General features: G+C 37.7%; 2 protein-coding genes across 3 annotated transcripts in view; both read right to left on the bottom strand.

Annotated features, from left to right (window-relative positions):
- Positions 1–80: 80 nt before the first annotated feature.
- qng1 (Q-nucleotide N-glycosylase 1) lies at positions 81–8,406 on the bottom strand. The gene is made up of 7 exons (XM_015053992.1): positions 7,261–8,406; positions 5,578–5,771; positions 4,652–4,799; positions 3,421–3,533; positions 2,303–2,446; positions 1,487–1,682; positions 81–700 (listed from the first exon to the last, which is right to left on the bottom strand). The coding sequence occupies exons 2-7, from the start codon at positions 5,764–5,766 to the stop codon at positions 471–473; spliced, it is 1,020 nt and encodes a 339-aa protein (XP_014909478.1). The 5' UTR covers positions 5,767–5,771; positions 7,261–8,406; the 3' UTR covers positions 81–470.
- Positions 8,407–8,473: 67 nt separating this feature from the next.
- Positions 8,474–19,841, bottom strand: part of hnrnpk (heterogeneous nuclear ribonucleoprotein K) — a 15,250-nt gene continuing 3,882 nt past the window's right edge. Inside the window, exons 2-17 of one of the 2 annotated variants that reach the window (XM_015053990.1) lie at positions 19,378–19,451; positions 19,097–19,259; positions 18,688–18,785; positions 18,447–18,503; positions 17,474–17,517; positions 15,980–16,052; positions 15,260–15,373; positions 14,897–15,025; positions 14,277–14,605; positions 13,858–13,908; positions 12,156–12,195; positions 11,363–11,378; positions 10,962–10,994; positions 10,400–10,467; positions 9,637–9,806; positions 8,474–8,534 (exon numbers count right to left, since the gene is read on the bottom strand). In XM_015053990.1, coding sequence (XP_014909476.1) covers positions 8,504–8,534; positions 9,637–9,806; positions 10,400–10,467; positions 10,962–10,994; positions 11,363–11,378; positions 12,156–12,195; positions 13,858–13,908; positions 14,277–14,605; positions 14,897–15,025; positions 15,260–15,373; positions 15,980–16,052; positions 17,474–17,517; positions 18,447–18,503; positions 18,688–18,785; positions 19,097–19,154 — 1,311 coding nt within the window. In that variant the 5' untranslated portion in view covers positions 19,155–19,259; positions 19,378–19,451 and the 3' untranslated portion in view covers positions 8,474–8,503. The remainder of the gene's footprint in view (positions 8,535–9,636; positions 9,807–10,399; positions 10,468–10,961; positions 10,995–11,362; positions 11,379–12,155; positions 12,196–13,857; positions 13,909–14,276; positions 14,606–14,896; positions 15,026–15,259; positions 15,374–15,979; positions 16,053–17,473; positions 17,518–18,446; positions 18,504–18,687; positions 18,786–19,096; positions 19,260–19,377; positions 19,452–19,841) is intronic. The other variant, XM_015053991.1, reaches the window with a different exon arrangement.

Below are 19,841 nucleotides of genomic sequence, written 5' to 3'. Positions count from 1 at the left end.
TCGGAGTGTGCCTTGAAGGTCATAGATAAATTCATAAAATCAGTTGTAAAACTAATTGGTAGAAAAAGAAGAAATGAGAAAACAGAAGTAAAGTAATTTCTTTTTCTGGATTTAGTAGACAAAAAACACTGTATACATACACGCAGCTTTGGACAGTTAAAGATGAAGCACAGTTACATGATTTTGAACGGTAGAAAAAAGGACTAGACAAAAAAACAAACAAAAAAAAACATAATTTTTGGCCATCTGGATGTTGAAGGTCACAAATTCAACTCCATACTAATTAGACATTCCAAACATGCATGATGTAATAGCATCACTTGCTTAGCTAAAACAGGATGCTTAATACAACAGACTTGATGTTCAAACATTGTCATTAACTGCACACTGACAACTGTTTTATGGAATCACTACCATGTTTGGTTTATTCGCAGGGAAACATCCTGTATGTTCAGCTTGCAGTCTGTTAGTCAGTAGAAAATACAGCGTGTAGGGTGAATGGGAATGTGGGCCATCTCTCTGTGGTGCTGCTTAGCGAAAGGCCAAAGGTAGAAGTCAATGATAGCAGAATTGATGCTGCAGACTTTCCCGTCTTTCTCCTGTACCATCTTGTGCAGTCTTTCCTTGATCAGCTCCACGGACCAAATGGAACATCCTCGTATCTCGACTTCTCTTCGATCCCCTGAAGGCAGCAGCTCACCTGAGACAGACCGCACCAGCTGATTTTTAGATTGATTGATTAGATTTGAACTTTTTCAAATTGTTACATCATAACTGTAAAAGTGAAATTATTTTATTAAAATTTAATAAAATAAATCAACACAATGTCGTGCATAGATATGACGTGAAAGTACAATGATGTCTTTATAAGGACTCTTTTACAAATACAAATCTGAAAAGTGCGATGCGTGTGTAGCAGCAAAGTAATGGTAAATCTGGAGGAGCTGCAGTTATTCATAGCTCAGGTGGGATAATCTGTAGACAGGAGAACTACTAGTTGTACCCTCCTCAAACCTAACCATTATGGAAACGTAAGAAAGCGTTTGTCAAGAGGAAGCTATGCAAACACATGCAAGAAGGTGCTCTGGTCAAATGAGACTTAAAAGGAACTTTCTGGCTTGCGTAGAAAATACTTAGTACAGCAGAAAACTAACGCCAACATCTCTTTTCTTCAGTAGTCCAGTACCGGAAATAAACAAAAACATCAAAATCAAGTTATTTTTCAGAGATGCTATTCAAGTAACCTGAGTGAACTTAGGATATTTTTAAAGAAAACTGAGAAAAACCTTCAAAAATCTTTTGGAAACCATAGGGAGTTCTCCTTACAATTCACAATTATGTGCAACTTTGTGCTGGCTGGTCAGAAAAAAATCTTAAACTCATTGTCTTAAAATTGATAGAATGTAGAAAAATGAAAATAGTATGAATACTTTTTCAAGGCTCTGTATATTTACAAAGAGCAGAGAAAACATGCTCGGTCCCTCACCGTTCTTCAGTGCCTCCATCAGTGCATCAGAGTATTCCAACACTCCTAAATAGACAAGCGCCTGAGGAACCCTGTAGTCTGCAAACATGGTGAGACAGTCTATGTTGGTGATGTACCCTTCTCCTCTGGCCTCCATCACTGCCCAGAAATCTGCCACCAGGATCTGGGCTCGCTTGTTGAAAGAGATTTTTCTGCCCTAAAACAGCAGATTAACACAAAAGCAGATTCATTATCAATGAGTTTCCCAACTATCTTCCATTTTTGGTAAATTATTGGTTTGTTAATAGCGTTTAATTTTGCTTCATTTTTTGTAATGTTGTAAAGTTACCAAAGTAAAGCAAATATGCTAAAAAGCTTGTTGCATTTTTTGCACTTATTGTAATCCCTTTTGCCACTTTTTGTCAGATGGTTACACAGCTGTGATGCTGGTTTTGTCCAGCAGGGGGAACTCTCATGCTAAAATTTATTCAAAGTCCTCCAAAAGAGGCTATTCGAGGTGTTTCAAGTGACAATTTGCAGGCTTGAAGTGTAATTAAGTAATTAATCACTTAGTGTTGACATGGAGTACAGTAATGTACATCACATATTGAAAATGGTGTAATTTTCAGACTAAATGTAGTGTAAATTTGCACACTGGGATGAACTCCATAATTAAAAATTTAAAAAGTTCAGTATTCAAAATAAGGCCGCTAACCCTCAGGATGCCATGAATAAAGGAAGACCTGTGGAGATGCTCTCGCAACAGTTGATACTTATAAAATATCTTTAGTCTTTCCATACGTTCAGATATCTCTTTGTTCATTTAGCCCCTCTGACCTCATATGTAGCTTCATCCCTGTAAGACGGGATCTTCTCCACGATCAGCTCCACCATCTTCTGAGCATCGTTTCCTGCTTGGCTGATAAAACTACGGAAACTTCCTCCGTGCTCCAGCAGCACGCGCCCGCCCTCGGTCAGGACCTTGGAAGGAAGATTCAAATTCACATAGCCAGGATGAACAGGAGATGAACTGCACATTTTCATCTTCTCTTTATAAAGTAAGTAACGTGCGTGTAATAAAAGAAGCTTGATAAATAATGATGATGAAAAATATTTTCAGGTGAATAATATTTTTCCAACATGAAATTACTTTTTAAAAACATTCTTTTTATGATTTTAAATTCAAACAAGACGGAAGTGGTCGATGTTGGTCCAGAGCCTTTCATAAACAAAGTAAAGAACCTCCGAGTTATTTTTGACCACGACATGACATTTAAATCCCAGATTTAAGGGTCCAGGACTTAGAAATATCCTGTCAGAATGATGCTGAGAAACGAGTTGATCCTTTCGTTACTTAAAGTCTGAACTATTAAAACTCTTTACTTAAAAGTCCAAAAAATGTAGTTAAAGGCCTTCAGCTGATCCAAACCCTTGCAGCAAGAGTGTGGATGAAAATTTTAAAAATAATATTTTTCTTCTATTAAGCTTAACTTCATTGGCTCCCTGTTAAATCTAGAATGAAATTTAACTTCCTCCTACTCGTATATAAAGCCAATAAGAATCAAGCTCCATCAAACAACAGAGATCTGATTCCTCCATATGTTCCTAACAGAGCCTTTCACTCTCTTTACTGATGTTTCTAAAAGAACAATGGGAGGCAGATCCTTTACTTATCAGGCTCCTCTCCTCCGGAACCAGCTCCCAGTTCTAGTCTGTGAGGCAGACACCCTGTCTACGTTTAAGACTAAGCTTAAAACGCTCCTGATTGATAAAGCTCACAGTTATTCTTGCTTTAATTATCCTGAGCTATCTCTGTACTTAGGCTGCTATTTGCTTATGCTGCTGGAGGACAAAATGACCACTTTTATTTATTTTTTGCTGCACCATACAAGTACTTAAAATGAACGTCCGTTTTATATAAAATGAACTGGAAATGTGGAGGATAAAAGTAGAACCTGGTGGCGTTCCTGAACCATCGGCATGGCTGTCTCATTGTCTGATCGGAGAACTTTTCCCAACTCCTCCACGCTCATCTTGGAAAAGTACTTGGGATCAGTGATGGGTACACCTAGGAGAACAGAGGGGAATTATTATTATTAACTCAGGTTTATAATGTGCAGTACAGAAAAGACTAAACTAAAAATGATTTGTTCTGATCTCTTGTTTTCAGAAGCAAGCTCTGGCCAGGACTACCTGTGCTTCTCTGAGAGCAGCTGTCACACAGATAAAGGGCACAGCGACAACACATTGAGAGCGGTATTCCATACGAGACATAACTGATTCATATCCGGAGCCGTTCTTGCTAATTATAAATGATGATCAGGCTCATGCAGAGCCACCAGCAATTTCCTCGTACTCCGAACTCACAAAGGGCACACAGACAATAAGTGACAATAATAAAACCACATTTTTCTCCTTTTCTCTTGAGAATAAGGAACCAAAAAAGAAACACATAATGGAAAAGGCCACATTGTCATGGATTATGACACAGTTAGTTACAGCATTTTCTGTCAGTGGCTCACTGTTTAGACATTTTTAATCACACGTTTGGTGGGTCTGGCTCCTTGACAGTGGTAGGGCAGATTTACTCTCCATCAGTGGCATATTAGACCTAATAAATGTATTAAACTACATGGCAAAAGATAGCATCCGATTTCAGGCCTTCACATCGATAGAGATGACAGGTGGAGAAATACAAAATAAAAGACAAATTCATAGAAGTAGCTCACGCAATTTTTGTAATTGTGATTTATCAAACAAATAGTGAACAAAGACTTTCATACCAAATGTTTTAGCTGGTGCTTGCTTACTATGTGTGCATGTTTTAATGCAGTTGTGTCTCTATTTATGTGTACATGTTGTGTTTTTCTGTCCATCTTCCTGTATCGATGTTTGCATAATAGGAAGAGCCAGAATTTGCCAGAAGTTAAACTCTGAAGGTGGTTGCAAATGAAGGGAGAAAAATTCCAACTAAACCTCCCAAAGTTTGCAAAAGCAGAGAGAGAAAAAAAAAATCAGCAGTGTAGAGTGGAAAAAAAAAGAAAAATCCCCATTAATTATCCTCATTCTGCATTAAATCACAACTCTCTGTCAACTTAGAAAGGAAAAGATGCTCTCTTTCTTTCTGATCAAAACTGTAAATACTGAAAGTATGATGTGGTGCATGATGTATTTAAGTGGCCTCACCTTCCTCCATAGCTCTGGTGATGGCAGCACACAGAGTCATGAAGCCTGTGTAAGTGGCGCCTTTATAGGTCACCTCACACTGCTGAGCTTCGTTGTCGGGCCAAAAGCAGAAGTTCATGGTATCCACAACGAACAGCCAGTTTAACGCCTGTAGGGTTTATAAAACACCATAAGCAAAAACACAACATAAAAGTTATCAGGTTTTTGCTGTCTGTAAGTTTGTTTACAGAATTCTACATAAAAGGCATTGAAAAATGATTTAAAAAAAAAACTGCTTAGTTTTAAGAATCGCTAAGGAACACAGTAAAAACACTTTATATTTGTTCCAGATTTCAAATGTGTCATTTGTTACATTAAATGAAACAAACAAAAGTCTAAATCTAATAATGTTTATTTACTGTTAACCAATATTCTAAGTGATAATGGTGTTTCATGATGACTGATTTCAAGAGAACCCACATTATTGAAGTCAAATGTCTTTCTTACAAGTGTCTAAAAGCTACACTTTATCAACAGCAACTGTACATAAGCAATAATCTATATAAGGCTTGAAGAACCAAATAATCATAACATTTTTTATTTTGATACCATTTTCTTCTTAGAACTCAAATTAGAAAAATATCTTATTTTGTGAATAAGAGCACAACTTAAATCTCAGAACAAATGTAGCCTCTTCTTCAAAACAGTATCTTGTGCTGTTTGAACATTTCTATATTTTTTTCATTTTCGAGCTCCAAACCTTCAACTGCAATTAGTGTAATCATATTTATTTTATTCAACATTTAACCCGTATCGGCTTTCTCCAAAATCAAAAAATGTATTAACTCTTTAATTGCCTTCCTTTAAACTTAACTGTCCAGTCAAGTCATTTGTTGCATTTGCACTGGGGTAAAAATAATTCAGCCCTGCGATGCTGAGAAACTCCCCTGATCAGAGGTGGGTGCCGGAGCCAGGGGATTGGCCACCTTCCAGCCACTAGCAGTCAGGAACTCACTGCGTCTGAGACTGAAGAGCATCTCTGCTACCTTCTGGACTCCTGCGTCCCTGATAAACACGTCTTTGCTTCGCTCAGCCACAAACTGCCCAGACTCTCTGGGAAGGAGAGGCTTCTCCATGATAACTGGTGCAGAAATAAAACAGAAAAAAAAACCACGTCTGATATTCAATGAAAAGCTTTGAATTCTCAGCAGCTAAACTTAAAGATGATAAAGTATGTTCTGCTTCTTAAAGGTTTGGAATTGTTGGCCTATATATGGTAAAATGACTTTAGGTGCAGCTTCAATTTGAGAAGGATTTTATTCCCAGCATAAAAGCCCTTTTTCATACCAAAACATTCAATAACCTTTTAAGCAAGTGCCACTTGAAAGCAATTTTAATAAGTAAATGTAAACAAAGATGTGTTGATCATATTATATATATTACTGGCCAGGTGTATCAGGCATAGGCATTGGGATTTTTCTAGATATAAATCTTTTTGTTTTTTCTTATTTTAAAGTATTGGTCAATGGGCCGTTTTGAATCATGTTATATCCATATTTATTGTGCGTCAATGTAAAGTTCCCTGTGTGGCAAGAATGCTGACTCACTTGACTGAATCTACCTAATGGAACAAATAAAGCTGACTGATTGATTAGTTGGTCTCTCGTGAATTGTATTCAATCCTCCAGAGGCAACGCAATGCACATCTTGAGATCGTTTCTGTTGACCTTTCTTCTTGGTGAAATAGCTCAAGTTAAGTTAAACTAAATAGATAACGTCTGAACATAAATTTCCAAGTCTCGTCAAAGGATTGAATCACCTGAGGGTGAGCATTAGCAAGGCTAGTGATAGACTTCGGGAGAAGGAACATGCCTTATTTGACACCTAAAGCAAGTTGATAAAGATTTCCTTATTGATATTGGGGATCTATCGGTCAGTTGCTTCCTGCATTACATTTTTCATAGCAGCAGCCGAGTCAGAGACACTGAAGAAACTGTCATCCATCATGGACAACTTGGACCTGGACATCCACTGCACACTGGACAGACTGCAAGAGCTTTGCTGTTTGACAGATACAGGAAATCTTTCCTGCCACATGCCTTCACCCTGTAGAATAATTATTATCGGTGTACTGCTCATCATTATTACTGCATTTGCACAATGATGCACATTTTTTTTGTATTTATATAAAGTATATATTTATATACTTTAAGGTTTAAAAATTAAGTTACACACGAGGTTAATTTTATTTACCAGTTTGTGTTCTTTTGAAGACAGATTGCTGTACTAGTTTTTATTCCAATTCCTGTAAATTAAAGACGCCAATTGACTCTTATTGTGCCACACTTTTCAACTTATTTTATGAGAACGAAACAAATTGTTTAAAAGATTGACATGAATACTTTTGCAACAAGCCGTTTTCAATTTGGTTAGTAATTATAATTAATTTCTTAATTTTTTGCATGAAGAGATGAAAACGTGTCTATATTGTGTAATTCTGCGATAAACACCAGGAAGGGCAGAGTGCACCTACAGATCGAGCATTCATGTCAGCTTTGACTTTTGCTACCGTATGATCTGTCCGTAGCATTTCAAACTATAAACACAAATTACTTTCTTTCCAAACTTACTGTTCAACTGTAGCTCGTTTCTAAGCAAAGTATAGCAGCGTAGCTCCTGCAAGGATAAAAAAAGATGAACTTCTTTGTACTACCGGGTTTCTGTCTGCTGACCAATCACTCTTTAAGATTCACTCCGATCAACCAATCAGAACGGTAAGGCGGGAAATCTTATGAGCCTGCGCAGAAACAGTTTTCCGCCGACGCCGAGATGTCTTCGCTTTTCTGCAAACATATCCTCAAAAAGCCTTTTACAAGTAAACAAATGGAGCTACAAAAAAAAAAAAAAAAAAAAAATATATATATATATATATCTGACGTTCATGTGTTTTTTTTTCTCTTCTAAAAGGACTGGCTCGTTTAACTGCTAAACTGCTGAAGTTCTTTGACAGATTTTAATTAACTTCAAACAGGAAGTCAATCTAGCTGCCTAAGTAAAGGTGAAAATCAGAACGCTATTAAAACACCCCAAAAAAATTCAGTAAAAAGTGGCATTTTTATTTTTAAATTTGACATTGTGAAGTTCACAACAATGAAGAGCAAGCAAGTTCAGAGAGGAACTTGCAGACAAAGTAGAAAAGTTTAGTATATGTGTCCAATAACCAATAAAATGCCTCATCTCTACCAACACAAATGCTTACTTTGGGAGTTACGTCAATACTCCAGGTTTATTTTGTTGCACCGCTAGAGTGTTGGTAGAAATTATGTTCTGTTTGTACACAACTCCCAACAAAAATTCAAAATCAATTCTACAGATTTCAATTTCCCCAGAGCTGTTAAAGAAGAACAGAAGGAACATCTTACATTCTGTATGTTACACAAATTTGTAGGAGACAACTGAAAGCATACCAAGCCACACACCCACATGTGCACACACCCACTCGGACACAATCATCCACATTTATGCATAAAAACAAATCAAATCCATCCAAAAAATAAAGGTTAGGTTTATTTTTTTTTATGTCTGAGGGAAATCTTGAGATATTCTGATATACGAGTTACAAAAGAAAAATCAAAGCAAAAATCAGACAAACTATTGGACTACACTCTTAAAAATGCAGATCTTCTACATTTTTATGGATACACAGGAATGTCGGACATTTAATTAAAAATACAAAAATAAAATAATAAAAAAAAGACACCCACAATCCAGAGTAAAAGTCTGAAGGGGGGGATGTGTTGGACCAGGGCAAAAAGATTTGAGAAGAGGAAGTGGGGTTCAATCCGAGTTTTCTTCAATCTGCTCCCTCAAGGTCTACAGCAAATGACCAGAGTACTGCTTCACACTACAATGAAAACAAAACAGAGCGGGAAAAATGAATACCAAAAAAATATTTGCATTTCACAAAATTAACAGAGTAAAACACTGCAACTGTTGCAGGATAATGATGTGAGAGGATGAACTGCAGGATGGAACAAAGGAGGCAGGAGAGAAGACATGATTTAGGAAGACGAAAGGAGGAAAAGAGGTTTGTGGCTAGCAGGTGCAGAACACAGAAAAGGGAAGACAGGAAGGAAGAGGGAGGCAGGGCCTGTTATCATGGCAACAGTACACTACTCATGAGACAGGGCAGAGGGTTTGAGAATGTATTAGCAATCGGGCAAAGCTCAGATGGCATCAATAAGGAAATGGTGTGTATTATACGTGCCTACTGGTTGCCAAGGGAGACAGAAGAGGAGGAGCCTGTGCTATTTGGCAGACTGTGATTTGTTGTCACTTAATCTAACTAAAAACAACAAAATCACTAGTCTTCCACACAGCAGCAGCCAGGGAAGAATCAATCCACTCCCTGCTTCACATTGAAACGGCTCTGATGGCAAATAGACATCCTATTTGTCTTTTCCGTCTACTGATCAGATTTAACGGACGAGTGCGAGTCAATCACAATTGTCACCCACACTGCCCCTTTATAAAAATAGCTAATAATATGCACCTTTAAGCATGCATGCTCCTTCATAGCCATTTCATGTAAGAGGAAGGTTAGAAGTAGTTGCAGGTTGCATGGGGAAGAAAGGAAGGGGGTTAGTGAAGAGAGACAGCAGGCAACAGAAACGTATAATCCAAGAAAAACTGGCTGTCTAGTGTTGGAATGTAATTTTGTTAAAATAAATAATCGGTGAACCATATGTCTGATTAAACAAATTGAACAATCGAGTTATTTTAATCATATTTGCGCAGGAAAACAAAGCTGAAAAGCTTTAGTATGTTGGAGGCCTGCTCGACTCGAGTACAACTGCATGAAATTTTTCACCCGTTTGGAATTTAAGAATACAATTTTAAGACTTTAGAAGATACAATTTGAAGAAAATGGTGACATTTCAAACAGGATTCTGAATAAGGCATTTCTACTAGCTAGGATGGAATAAAAGCACCAAGCAAGAACTTGCCTGTTCTGTAGAAGGTACTGGGCATTCTGGATCTGGTCCTGGGTACCAGTGATGGTAATGATGCGATCCTCTGAACCCTCCAAAGGCTCGTCTATCTTGATGGAGGCCCCCGACTCGTGGCGAATCTGTTTGATCCTCTGGCCTCCCTTACCGATGATGGATCCAGCCAGCTGTTGGTGGAGAACACAACAGGAAAAAGTTGGGGGTTAGGGTGGATCTGACCTTCCAAATGACATTACTTTACTGACTGAAAGAAAATGTGCTGCAGTTCCTTTAGTAGAGGCAAAAGTTTTGAATCCAAGGAACAAATGTGCATTTATACATCAAATCACACGTCCTTAATCAGAATTTTACTGAACTACTAGAAACAAGTAAAAATGAAAGTTTGCTCCAGGTTTAGATGAGACAAGTTTATTTGATTTAAAAAAATTAAATGATTTTTTTTTTTTTTTCTGAATTTAACCAGGTAATCAAAACTGTGGAATTGGCCAATTTTGACCCACTGTTAGGTGAATCTTAATTTAAATATAAAATTATTTTCTATTTAGAATTAAACATGGTAAACATTAAATAAATTTGACATAACAAAAACTCAGATTAGCTGAGCAGAAGCAGATAAAATGTAGCAAAGGAAAAAGGAAAACTTCAATACAAAAAAAAACAAAAAAAAAACAGTGCAACTAGATTTATACAATCTGAGTCTTCAGCTCCAGCTGATCTGTCTCTGGTTGCCAAGCTGTTGATGTCACGGTCATAAACTCACGTCTTTAGGGATTGTCACTTGTGTGGTGATGACAGGACCGCCCATGTCGTTATAGGATCCACGTCCACCTGAAGGCACGCAAAATACGGAGACTGTTAGAAAATAAAAGGATTCAAGACAAACACTCGTGTCTTTTTACCAAAACTGCTGAGTACTGAAAAAACAGATCAAACGACAATTTGGCCTCGTCAAAAAGGCAAAGAAAAGCTTGTTGTGACTGCAAAGCTGCCAAGTTGTAGTAATACAGCATCATGGTGTGTTAGTTACATGAATGCCGCTACACCAACAAATGAGTCACATAGATGGGTGGAAGAAATAAAGTAGTAGAAGTAGGTGACTGAAAAAACTACCAAGATGACAAAACCAGAGCAATATTTTTTTTCTCCCACACACTACTACAACATTCCAGCCTTCGGCCAGATTTTTAGTGACATCCATGAGGTTAGAACTGTTGTTTTGTAGAGTGCTTGGAGAATGAATAGAGTGAATAAAATATAAATACACTGAAACTCTGTAGATGTCACAGACTGGAACTGATTGAGGGCGAAGGAGGAATACTAACCTGACTGGTAGCTATCCCAGGAGGAGCTGTTATCTGAGAAAGACAGGAAAAATATCTAAGATTGTATATATTATATATATATATATATAAACCACTAATTTGCCACATAATTCAAAATGTACTTTAAACACTACAAATACACCACATCATCAATTTTATGTGAATAGGAAAAAAAATGTCAGTGTAAAAAAAAAAAAAAAAAAAAGAAAAAATAATAATAATAATACAGCTTTACAAAAATTACAGCTGCCATTTCCTTTCAGTCCGATTCCCCATCAATTTCTATCATTTTGTCTTCTTGCTTCCTTATGCTGGGGAGAAATCTGAGGCCTGCAGTCTGATGGATGCAGCAGCCTTGTAACAACATTTACACAATGCGAGCGAAAGAGCTTTGTACTTACCATATCCACCGCCACTCTGCAAGGAACAAACAAAAAGACAGAAGTGTTACAGCGACGAAAACGATACATCCCTCTCCCTCGATTACAGAGCAGATAAAAAAAAAATCGCTACAGGTTGGTGAGCAGAAACCCAACGAGGCAGCCTCGTTCAGAGTAGACCCAATTGAAAGCCACCCAGTTTTCATCCATGAGACAGACTCCACCTCCTTGCCCCCCTCCCCATCCCTACCCCTTTTCCTCTCTCTCCTTGCATCTCTATCAGCCCCCATTTTCAGCTGCTGCTGTTACCAGGGCAACAAGCAATTCAAAAAGCTGTTGCCGAGCAACGGTAGGCAGTATCCTGCCAGGTCTCAGGGAGGGAGAGAGAGAGAGGAAAGAGAGAAAAAGGCAAAAAGAAACCTTCCAGTCTGTCAAGAAAGCATTATTAGTGCTTAGCAACGAACCATGGCCACCCCCACCTCCCCACCCTCTCCACTCCCAACATCCTCTCTCTCTCTCTCTTTGCAGGAAAAACAAGCTGGCCATGAAAAATACACAGTAAGAGGGCAATTACAGCTGATTATTATGGGGTGTCTCCGGCTGAGGTGATTACGGTCATTTGGTGGGGTGGCTTACACCATGCAAAAAGTGCCTTGGATCTATGGACATTGCTCCGTTGTTTTGTCACAAAAATACTATATAATAGCTGGACAATGGACAATCACAACATATTGTCTTGTGCTAGCCTGAGGATGCTCACACTTAATAGGATGCGAACACCAGAGCTGCACGTGTTTAGCAAAGGGTCACTAACCATGTTATCACTGTAGCGATCCGGTCTGCCTCTTCTGTCACTGGCGATGGGGAGGAGAAGAGACAGGCAGAGAAACGGGGGGGAAAAGAAAAAAGAAATGTGAGTTGGACGGGAAAGAAATAGAAAATACTTGGAGGAGAAAAAAAAAAAAATCTTGAAAACATTCCATGAAAAATTTCTGGTCTAGGTCAAACTGCACACACACGCTGAGCAAGATTACAGTATAAACACATTTCCTCCCAACCATCTTCCCACACAGTAACAGGAACAGCTCTGACAGTGTTATGGTGAGAGGAGTGACAGGTGGTGGTGATGCTGATCAGAGCCAAAGGCTGCTGTTATTTCCCTCCTAAAAGCTGAGCACAAATAGTGAAAATAGCCGACAAAATGTATTAGGATTGTACTTTTGTACTCCACAGAAACACATGCGTGTGTGCCAACTTTGAGTAAACCTTAAATGCGAGAGGATTTTAGCATCAGTAACTGTTTACGTTGACATTTTTTCCCTAGTCCTGCAACACAATTCGTTGTTGCAAACCACGCCTGACAACTGAAGCTGCACAATATTGGAAAAACATGCCGCTGTATTACTTATTACTGCAAGGACTTGGTTTGGTGGAGATTGTTCTTTCCTTTACTTTTTTGTCTTTACAGTTTCGCCCCCACCTTCACTGTGATCTACATCTACTTTGGACATCGGTACTTTGGTGTACGGGGCCATCCCACTGGACAAATATGGAGAGTTAAAATGCAAGTTACATGAAATATAAACTGCGTAAATATTTGTGCAAAGAAGTTATTTTTGATTGCCGTTTTGCACAGCTTGATAATACAAATCAATATATTTGACGACAATAGAAAACCAAAATCTTCGAAAAATGTTAGAGAGAATATTTGAGCAGCAGAGATTCTAAAGCATTTACAAGAATCGACCAATAGATTTATGACACTATTAGAGTGCAAAATGAAAATACCAGTTTCTTATATAAACAATGTTTCCATCTCTCTACCCCAAGTTTATTGAAAACACAGGCTGCTGATGGTAAGCAGTCTACCATCGGAAACATATTAAATTTAGTATTTCTTCTCTTTTCTTCTTTAACTGTGTACTTTTCCGTGTTTTATTTGGACTCCCTTGAAAAAGATATTTTTAATTTCAATTAGTTTTTATCCTTGTAAAATAAGAGTTCAATAAAAATTTTTTTAGTTCAGCAACGTTTGTTGAAAAAGCTGAATCTGGTTAAATTTGTCATTTTGGCAAAGAAACAACTTAGCTGCAGGTTTTTTTTTCTGACTTTACCAGAACACCTTAAAGCTCTCATAAAACACTCTCTGCTGCATTAAACAAACATCGGTAAATATATTGCTGACCGAGCACTTGGCCAGATGATACTTTAAGTCCAAGTAGTTATTTGGAATTTGGATAAAGTGAAATATGATGGTAACCTATTGTGCAGTCCAGGTTGTCAGACAACGAGACTCAGCACTGCAAATAAACCACCCATGCAATCAAAAATTCAGATTACAAAATATAATAAACACTTTTAGGAACTGGAAACGTATTCTTAGTATTAAAGAAAGAGCATGCCACTCAATAGTAAGCAACAGCACAGATAAACAATGCCACAGGTATGACTTATTTTGCAACATAAATTGAAACAAGAATCTTAATTCCAAGAGAGATTTGGAAACAAAGACTTACTTTGACCTGTCATCTGAGCCACGGTATGAGTCATAGTAACGATCGTCTCTGCTGAAACATAGAAATGGGGAAAAGGAAAAAAAGGACAAACACAACCAGACAGACAGTGATGAGCACTTATGCTTAATGAAACGATAAATACGAACAATAGTTTTTCCACTAAAAAAAGCAACATTAGCTCACATATTAAATAATAAACAGAATTGTTTTGGTAGAAATTAGAATTTATCTGAATGGAGAGAAAGCAAAAAAAAAGCTTAACATTTTCAGACAGATCAGGGAGCAAAAAAAAAAAAAAAGCTACAAGTGAGATATTACGAAAGTAAAACTCAAAAAACTTTACATAAAACCGACGAGAAGGTGCATGCAGGCTGCTTGCTACTCCAAAATTCAGATTCAGAAAGCAGCACTGAGCTTACCCTCCCCTGTATGGGTGACCCATTGGCATGCTTCGCGGACGCCCGCTTCCCCTGCCAACCCTACTGGGGTGGGGTGGAGGAGGACCCCGGCGGGGGCTGATATCATCGTAATCGCGGCGTGAGGGAGGCAGGGGTCCACGCGCCCCTCGGCTGGAAGGCATTCTGTCATACCCGCGGTCGCCACTGGACCTGCCTCCGCGCATGGGGAAGCCTCCCATAAGCCTGCGGCCGCCTCCCCTCTCCTCGAACATCATGGTGAAACCACCGTACTCGTATGTCTCATCATAGAAGTTGGGGTCGTAGGGCTGCGTACGGCCTTTTATTGGAGCCTAAAGCGGAGATGATCACATTTTAAACAAAAAGAAACACGCAAGACACTTTTATACAGTAGTACATCCGTTTTATATGCAAGGAAACCTTTCTAAAAATAAATATTCATATGACTGAAGAAAATCTAAATCACACCATCAAGTAAGACATTTAAGTGGATATCTTTAAATCATTACTATATCATACGCAACAACACACTCAATAAAGGGCTTTGAAACAGAATCAAATCTTAATGTGTAAAGCCTGAAAAAGCATAAAATTCACTCATTAATAGTGGAAATCACCCTTACTTCAGAGATGAGCTCCAGCATGGTCTTGATGCACTCCACCACCCTCTCCATTTTACCACCAACCAGCACCACACGGTCCGTTGACTGGGGACAACACTCCTGAAACAGCTTGATGCTGGTCTTTGTGTTCTGCAGAGACACGCATGAAAGACACACATGAGTAGGAAGAGAAAAAAAAAACGCTCCAACAAAACAAAGGCGCTTAAAAAGGAAATCAGAAAGTATTAAGACTGATTAAAAAAAAAAAAAGGAAATTTCACAAGGTACATTTTCAATGGACAGCATGCAGAGGACATCATGTCAGAATGTCAATGTCTTAAAAAAAAGGCTAAATAAAGTATTACATTTTGTATATTCACATACCTCCCGAAGCTCCTTGATCTTTGCTCCTTTCACACCGATGATGGAGCCCGCCAGGCTCTGATGGATCAGCAGACGAAGCTCACAATCAAAGTCATTGCCATTGTATTGCTGGTACTGTAAAAACAAAATAAAAGCCATATGCTGACGACAGTTTTCACGCATTCCTTCATAAACAAGATGAAGGAATGCCTGAACCATTTTCCTTCAGTCTGGCAAAAATCAATACAGTTTTGCTGAAATGTTTTGTCTTTACATTTCCACTTCGTCTCCTACATTCTCCTGTTTGGAAATAATTCTGGCCAAAAAAATAACACAATCAATGGAAACTTAAAAAAAAAATCACCAATCATTTGTGATTATTTTTTAACATATTTGTTATAACTTTTGTTTTTTGCATATTATACCTTTACTGTATATTGCATGTTTTCCTAATATCGTAAAATTTGTTTAATTTCTTTGCATAAATACAATTAAACCATTACATTTTTGGTCATGGTCATCTCATTGTGAGAACCTCAAAGACCCATGACTAATACATGGCTTTAAACCAAAAGCAAACTAGTCAAGTTGACACATTGTCAGAACAGAATTGCAGAACTACATCATCTACAAATAAACAAATGGCAGCAAGGGAATCAATCAGTGCTCTCTATACAACTTCTTTGAAATGTTTTAAAGTGTTACTAAAGATTCATAAAAATCAAAGTCAAAACAACTCACTTCTTCCAATGTAGGGATAATCTTCAGTAGGATTTCTCCAATAGTCTCTATGTCTGCACTGATACTCAGGATTCTTCATAGTTTATCCACCAATGACAAAACAGAGCACGGCAACAGAGTCGGTGTGGGGTTGGGGTACCCCGGAGGCATCCCAAGGGAGGAGAAAACAAAGTTTCAGATTATAAAGTTCATTAGATCTCTGGTTTAACTCATAAAAAAAAGCTAACACTGCTAGAAGTGGAGAATAAAGAGCTATCTCAATGATAAGGTCCTGCGTTTTCTAACATTTTACACAATAAGTTGGTGGTCATTTTATAGGGAAGGTGAGGAATATAGTACTATACAAAGGCATCCTTTCCCAGAGAAAAGCAGTACAGTGGCAAAATAAAAAAAGGACCCAAAAGAAAGGAGGACTGGATTTGGCAACCACTGAGGAAGCAAGATGGGGAAAGTGAAGTTTTAGGAAGAGATAAAAGTGCCAGAGAAAATTCTAAAAGGTTTATGGTATAGGTTGGTGGATGCACACCAAAAAAAAAAAAAAAACGACCCTCTAAATGAGGTGACGGACACAAAAGCCAAGATGACAAAGATGTTTTGTTTTTACCATAGTGGATTTTAAGTTTAATTTTAATTAAGTCTAGTGGCTGGAATATTGTTGTCTGCACCCACCTGTGGCAATACAGGAGTTATACTGATAAGGAGAACTAAAGCAGATTACACATGGAAGCAACATAGTCTGCAGATGAGCGAAAGTGACAGAAGATTATGCTATTGTAAGGTTGTAAATTTGCAGTCACTGGAGTTAATGCTTATAACCGGGTCAGGGAAATTGAATTTTATGAACTCAAATGAAGCATGGATGGATAGGACTAAATCAAAACCTTTAGTTTCAAAAACTCCAGCAATTAAGGATTTGCTTACATGAAAGACAGACAAGGAAACAAACACAATCACTATTTAAGAATAATAAAAATAAAAATAAAAAAAATAAAATAAAAAAATCTAAATTTTGATATTTGGACTTCAAAAAGAAAATAAAATGGGATGAGACTAAAAGCAAGTGAGCTCATATAACTAACAGAAAACCAAAAACACCATTATTTATACACAAACACTGAGCTTTTAGAAAGGGAAAATGAAGAAGATTTACAGGACAGATGGCCACAAATAAGAGAAACCTACAAACCCTAAAAAGAAAAAAAAAATATACACAAAGTATAGCAGACATTTTCAAAGACAGTGGAATAATCCTGACAGCACCAACTTTAGTTACAGTCCTGACATGACTTTAAAAATGGCATAGAAAGGATATTAACATGATGTTTAACAGGCAAATTAGGATAAAAAAAATCGCACTTAGGCTCAGTCTGATAAACTTTAAATATGTTTAAACATAGTGACTTGACAAAAGGTAGGACTACAAATTATTGTTCACTTCTTCTTGTTTGTTTGACCTGTAGTCAGGCATTGAGAGGGAGGAGCTTAGGGACATACCGCTCAGGCCCACTGCTGTCTGGGACTGACACACTGGCATTGTACTGGGCGTGGCATGGGCAGGGGCCAGGGCCATTCGGGCACAGATGTCAATCAAGTAACACGCCCATTTAGGGACAGGGCACGATTATGGGCGGGGCCAACCAGGGTGTCAGATGGGCGGGCGCAGGAGGGGCCATCCAGAACATGGGCAACAGAGGAGGAGGAGGAAGTGGGCAAAAAAAGTAAAGAGTAAAAATAATAAACAAGGAAGAGGGGAGAGGAATACATTTTTAATATACAGGCTCTGCAGTGTTGAAATGTGATTTTAAATTGATTCTCTCAGAGATTGGGTCGTCAAAGAGAGAAGAGGAGAAACTGACATTGGAAAAAAGGGAAATGGCATATTAAAGAACACGAAAATTTAATGTTGGGGGAATAAAACCAGAGACAGTGAGAAAAGAGGGGGAGAACAAACTGTAAATGACCAGAGAAAGAGGCAATGACATAGAATTATTCAATAATTGGCCAGTTTTCAGCAACATTAAAATATATATGTATACGAATACATAATGTTAGCTTGTGACATTCAGAAATCAGCACTGTGCCAGTTTCATTCTGAATTAACGAGAGCATTAATACTGCCAGCTGGATTAAATATTTTAACATTATAAAATATAAATTGGGCTTTTATGCCATGGTCCAGTTTAGATGGATGCAAAAACATATGTTGTTTTAGCTACCAGAACAGGATGAAATTAACTCCAGAAATTTGTCTGAAGGTCTAAAAGAATAAATTGGCTGGCCCCGGTGTTTGTTATGTTTACAATGAAGGAAATAATTGAAAATACTGCAATAATTTTTAACACTTAAAAAGGATTGAGGCAAAACCTGGTCCTGTCCAAACAGAGAAGGCTGAGTCTGAGAGGCCAGTGAACACAAAAATGTTCTTTTTGAATTTCTGGCTGTGATAAGAAAACTTTGATGTACTCACATCTGAACGGAGGGCTTTGATGTTTTTTCCACCCTTCCCAATCACAGCTCCTGCATTCTGCAATACAATAAAAAAGTTAATCATTATAATCGTAAGATGTTTAGAAATAAAAAAAAGTAAAGACGATTAAGTGTGATCAAATAATCAGAAATCATACCAGTAAAAAAATAAAATAAAATGTTAAAATAAGAGCAGAATATACACTTAGACTAGATTATGAAACAAAACGGGGCTGAATTACTTTGCTCTGCAGGAGAATGCGGAGCTCTACCATCTCATCACAGTTTCTGGAGCGTTTGAATGATTTCTGCTCATCTGCATCCTCAGCAGGGCGTTTACCTGGAATAAGAAGATAAAATAAAAATAGACACACTGACAACACTGTGGATGTCTTTCATGAAAATGTTGCAATAAATAACTTCATAAATGTCAAATTTTTCATGTACTGAAAATGTAAGAAAAGAAATATGGTTATAGAAACTAATCATTTTTAATTAACAGAAAACATGCAGGCCTCAAATATACAAAAAAAAGAACATTTAGTTTTAGTGGAATACAATACATCACTGCTACCATGTGCATGTACAACACAAAGACAAAAAATATGAATATCTTTAAAGGGCACAACATAAATGAGTGACAGTTTATACCATTCGTCTCTGTGTTGCTGAATGAGGTCTCATCTTGCTGATCAATTTCTGTGTCCATGGTCTTCAAACGGAATAGTGGAAAAAGAGCACCTTGATTCGATGTGCAGGTGACAGGAGCAGGAAAAAGTAGCAGGAAACCAGCCCCTGTGTGTGTTGTGGTCTCCTGGCATGTTGAAGGCGATTAAAATGGGATAAGAAAAAAGGAGAGGAAAGAGGAGGCAGGTCAGCTAGTCTGAAGTCGGCATTAAAATTGTTAAAACGATTAGACAGCCTGGACTCACCGATATTTATTACAGGGAAAAGGGCGTGTTCATAGGCGGATCCAAGTGAAGAGGGACCAAACAGCTCTTGCAACCTGTCAGGGAGGGAAGCTCCTTCTTTTAATGTTGAAATGCAGCCAAACAGAACTGATCGCACTTTCATCGTACTACCATGATGTTGCATAACAAAGCTTTATGAACAGTAAGCGATAAATACTGATATTTATGGGATAAGGTTATGTTGTTTGGTCGGAGGGCGCATACACAGACCAAAGGATAAATTAATCAAATTGTTACTAAATTATATCGTACGCTACGTGCTACAAGATATACACGAACACACACGCTGATCGATTAACAGACTTCAGTTTTTAGTTTTAAAATACTATATATATATATATATATATATATATATATATATATATATATATATATATTATATATTTGTCCTGTAGTGGTATTGTATTATTTCAAAAAAAACAGAA

The sequence above is a fragment of the Poecilia latipinna genome, unplaced genomic scaffold (genome assembly GCF_001443285.1).
Source record: "Poecilia latipinna isolate Pla-1442-1.1 unplaced genomic scaffold, P_latipinna-1.0 Scaffold1222, whole genome shotgun sequence".
Lineage (NCBI taxonomy): Eukaryota > Metazoa > Chordata > Actinopteri > Cyprinodontiformes > Poeciliidae > Poecilia > Poecilia latipinna.
The sequence above is the reverse complement of the archived record's forward strand: the minus strand, read 5'-3'. Positions and strand labels throughout refer to the sequence as shown.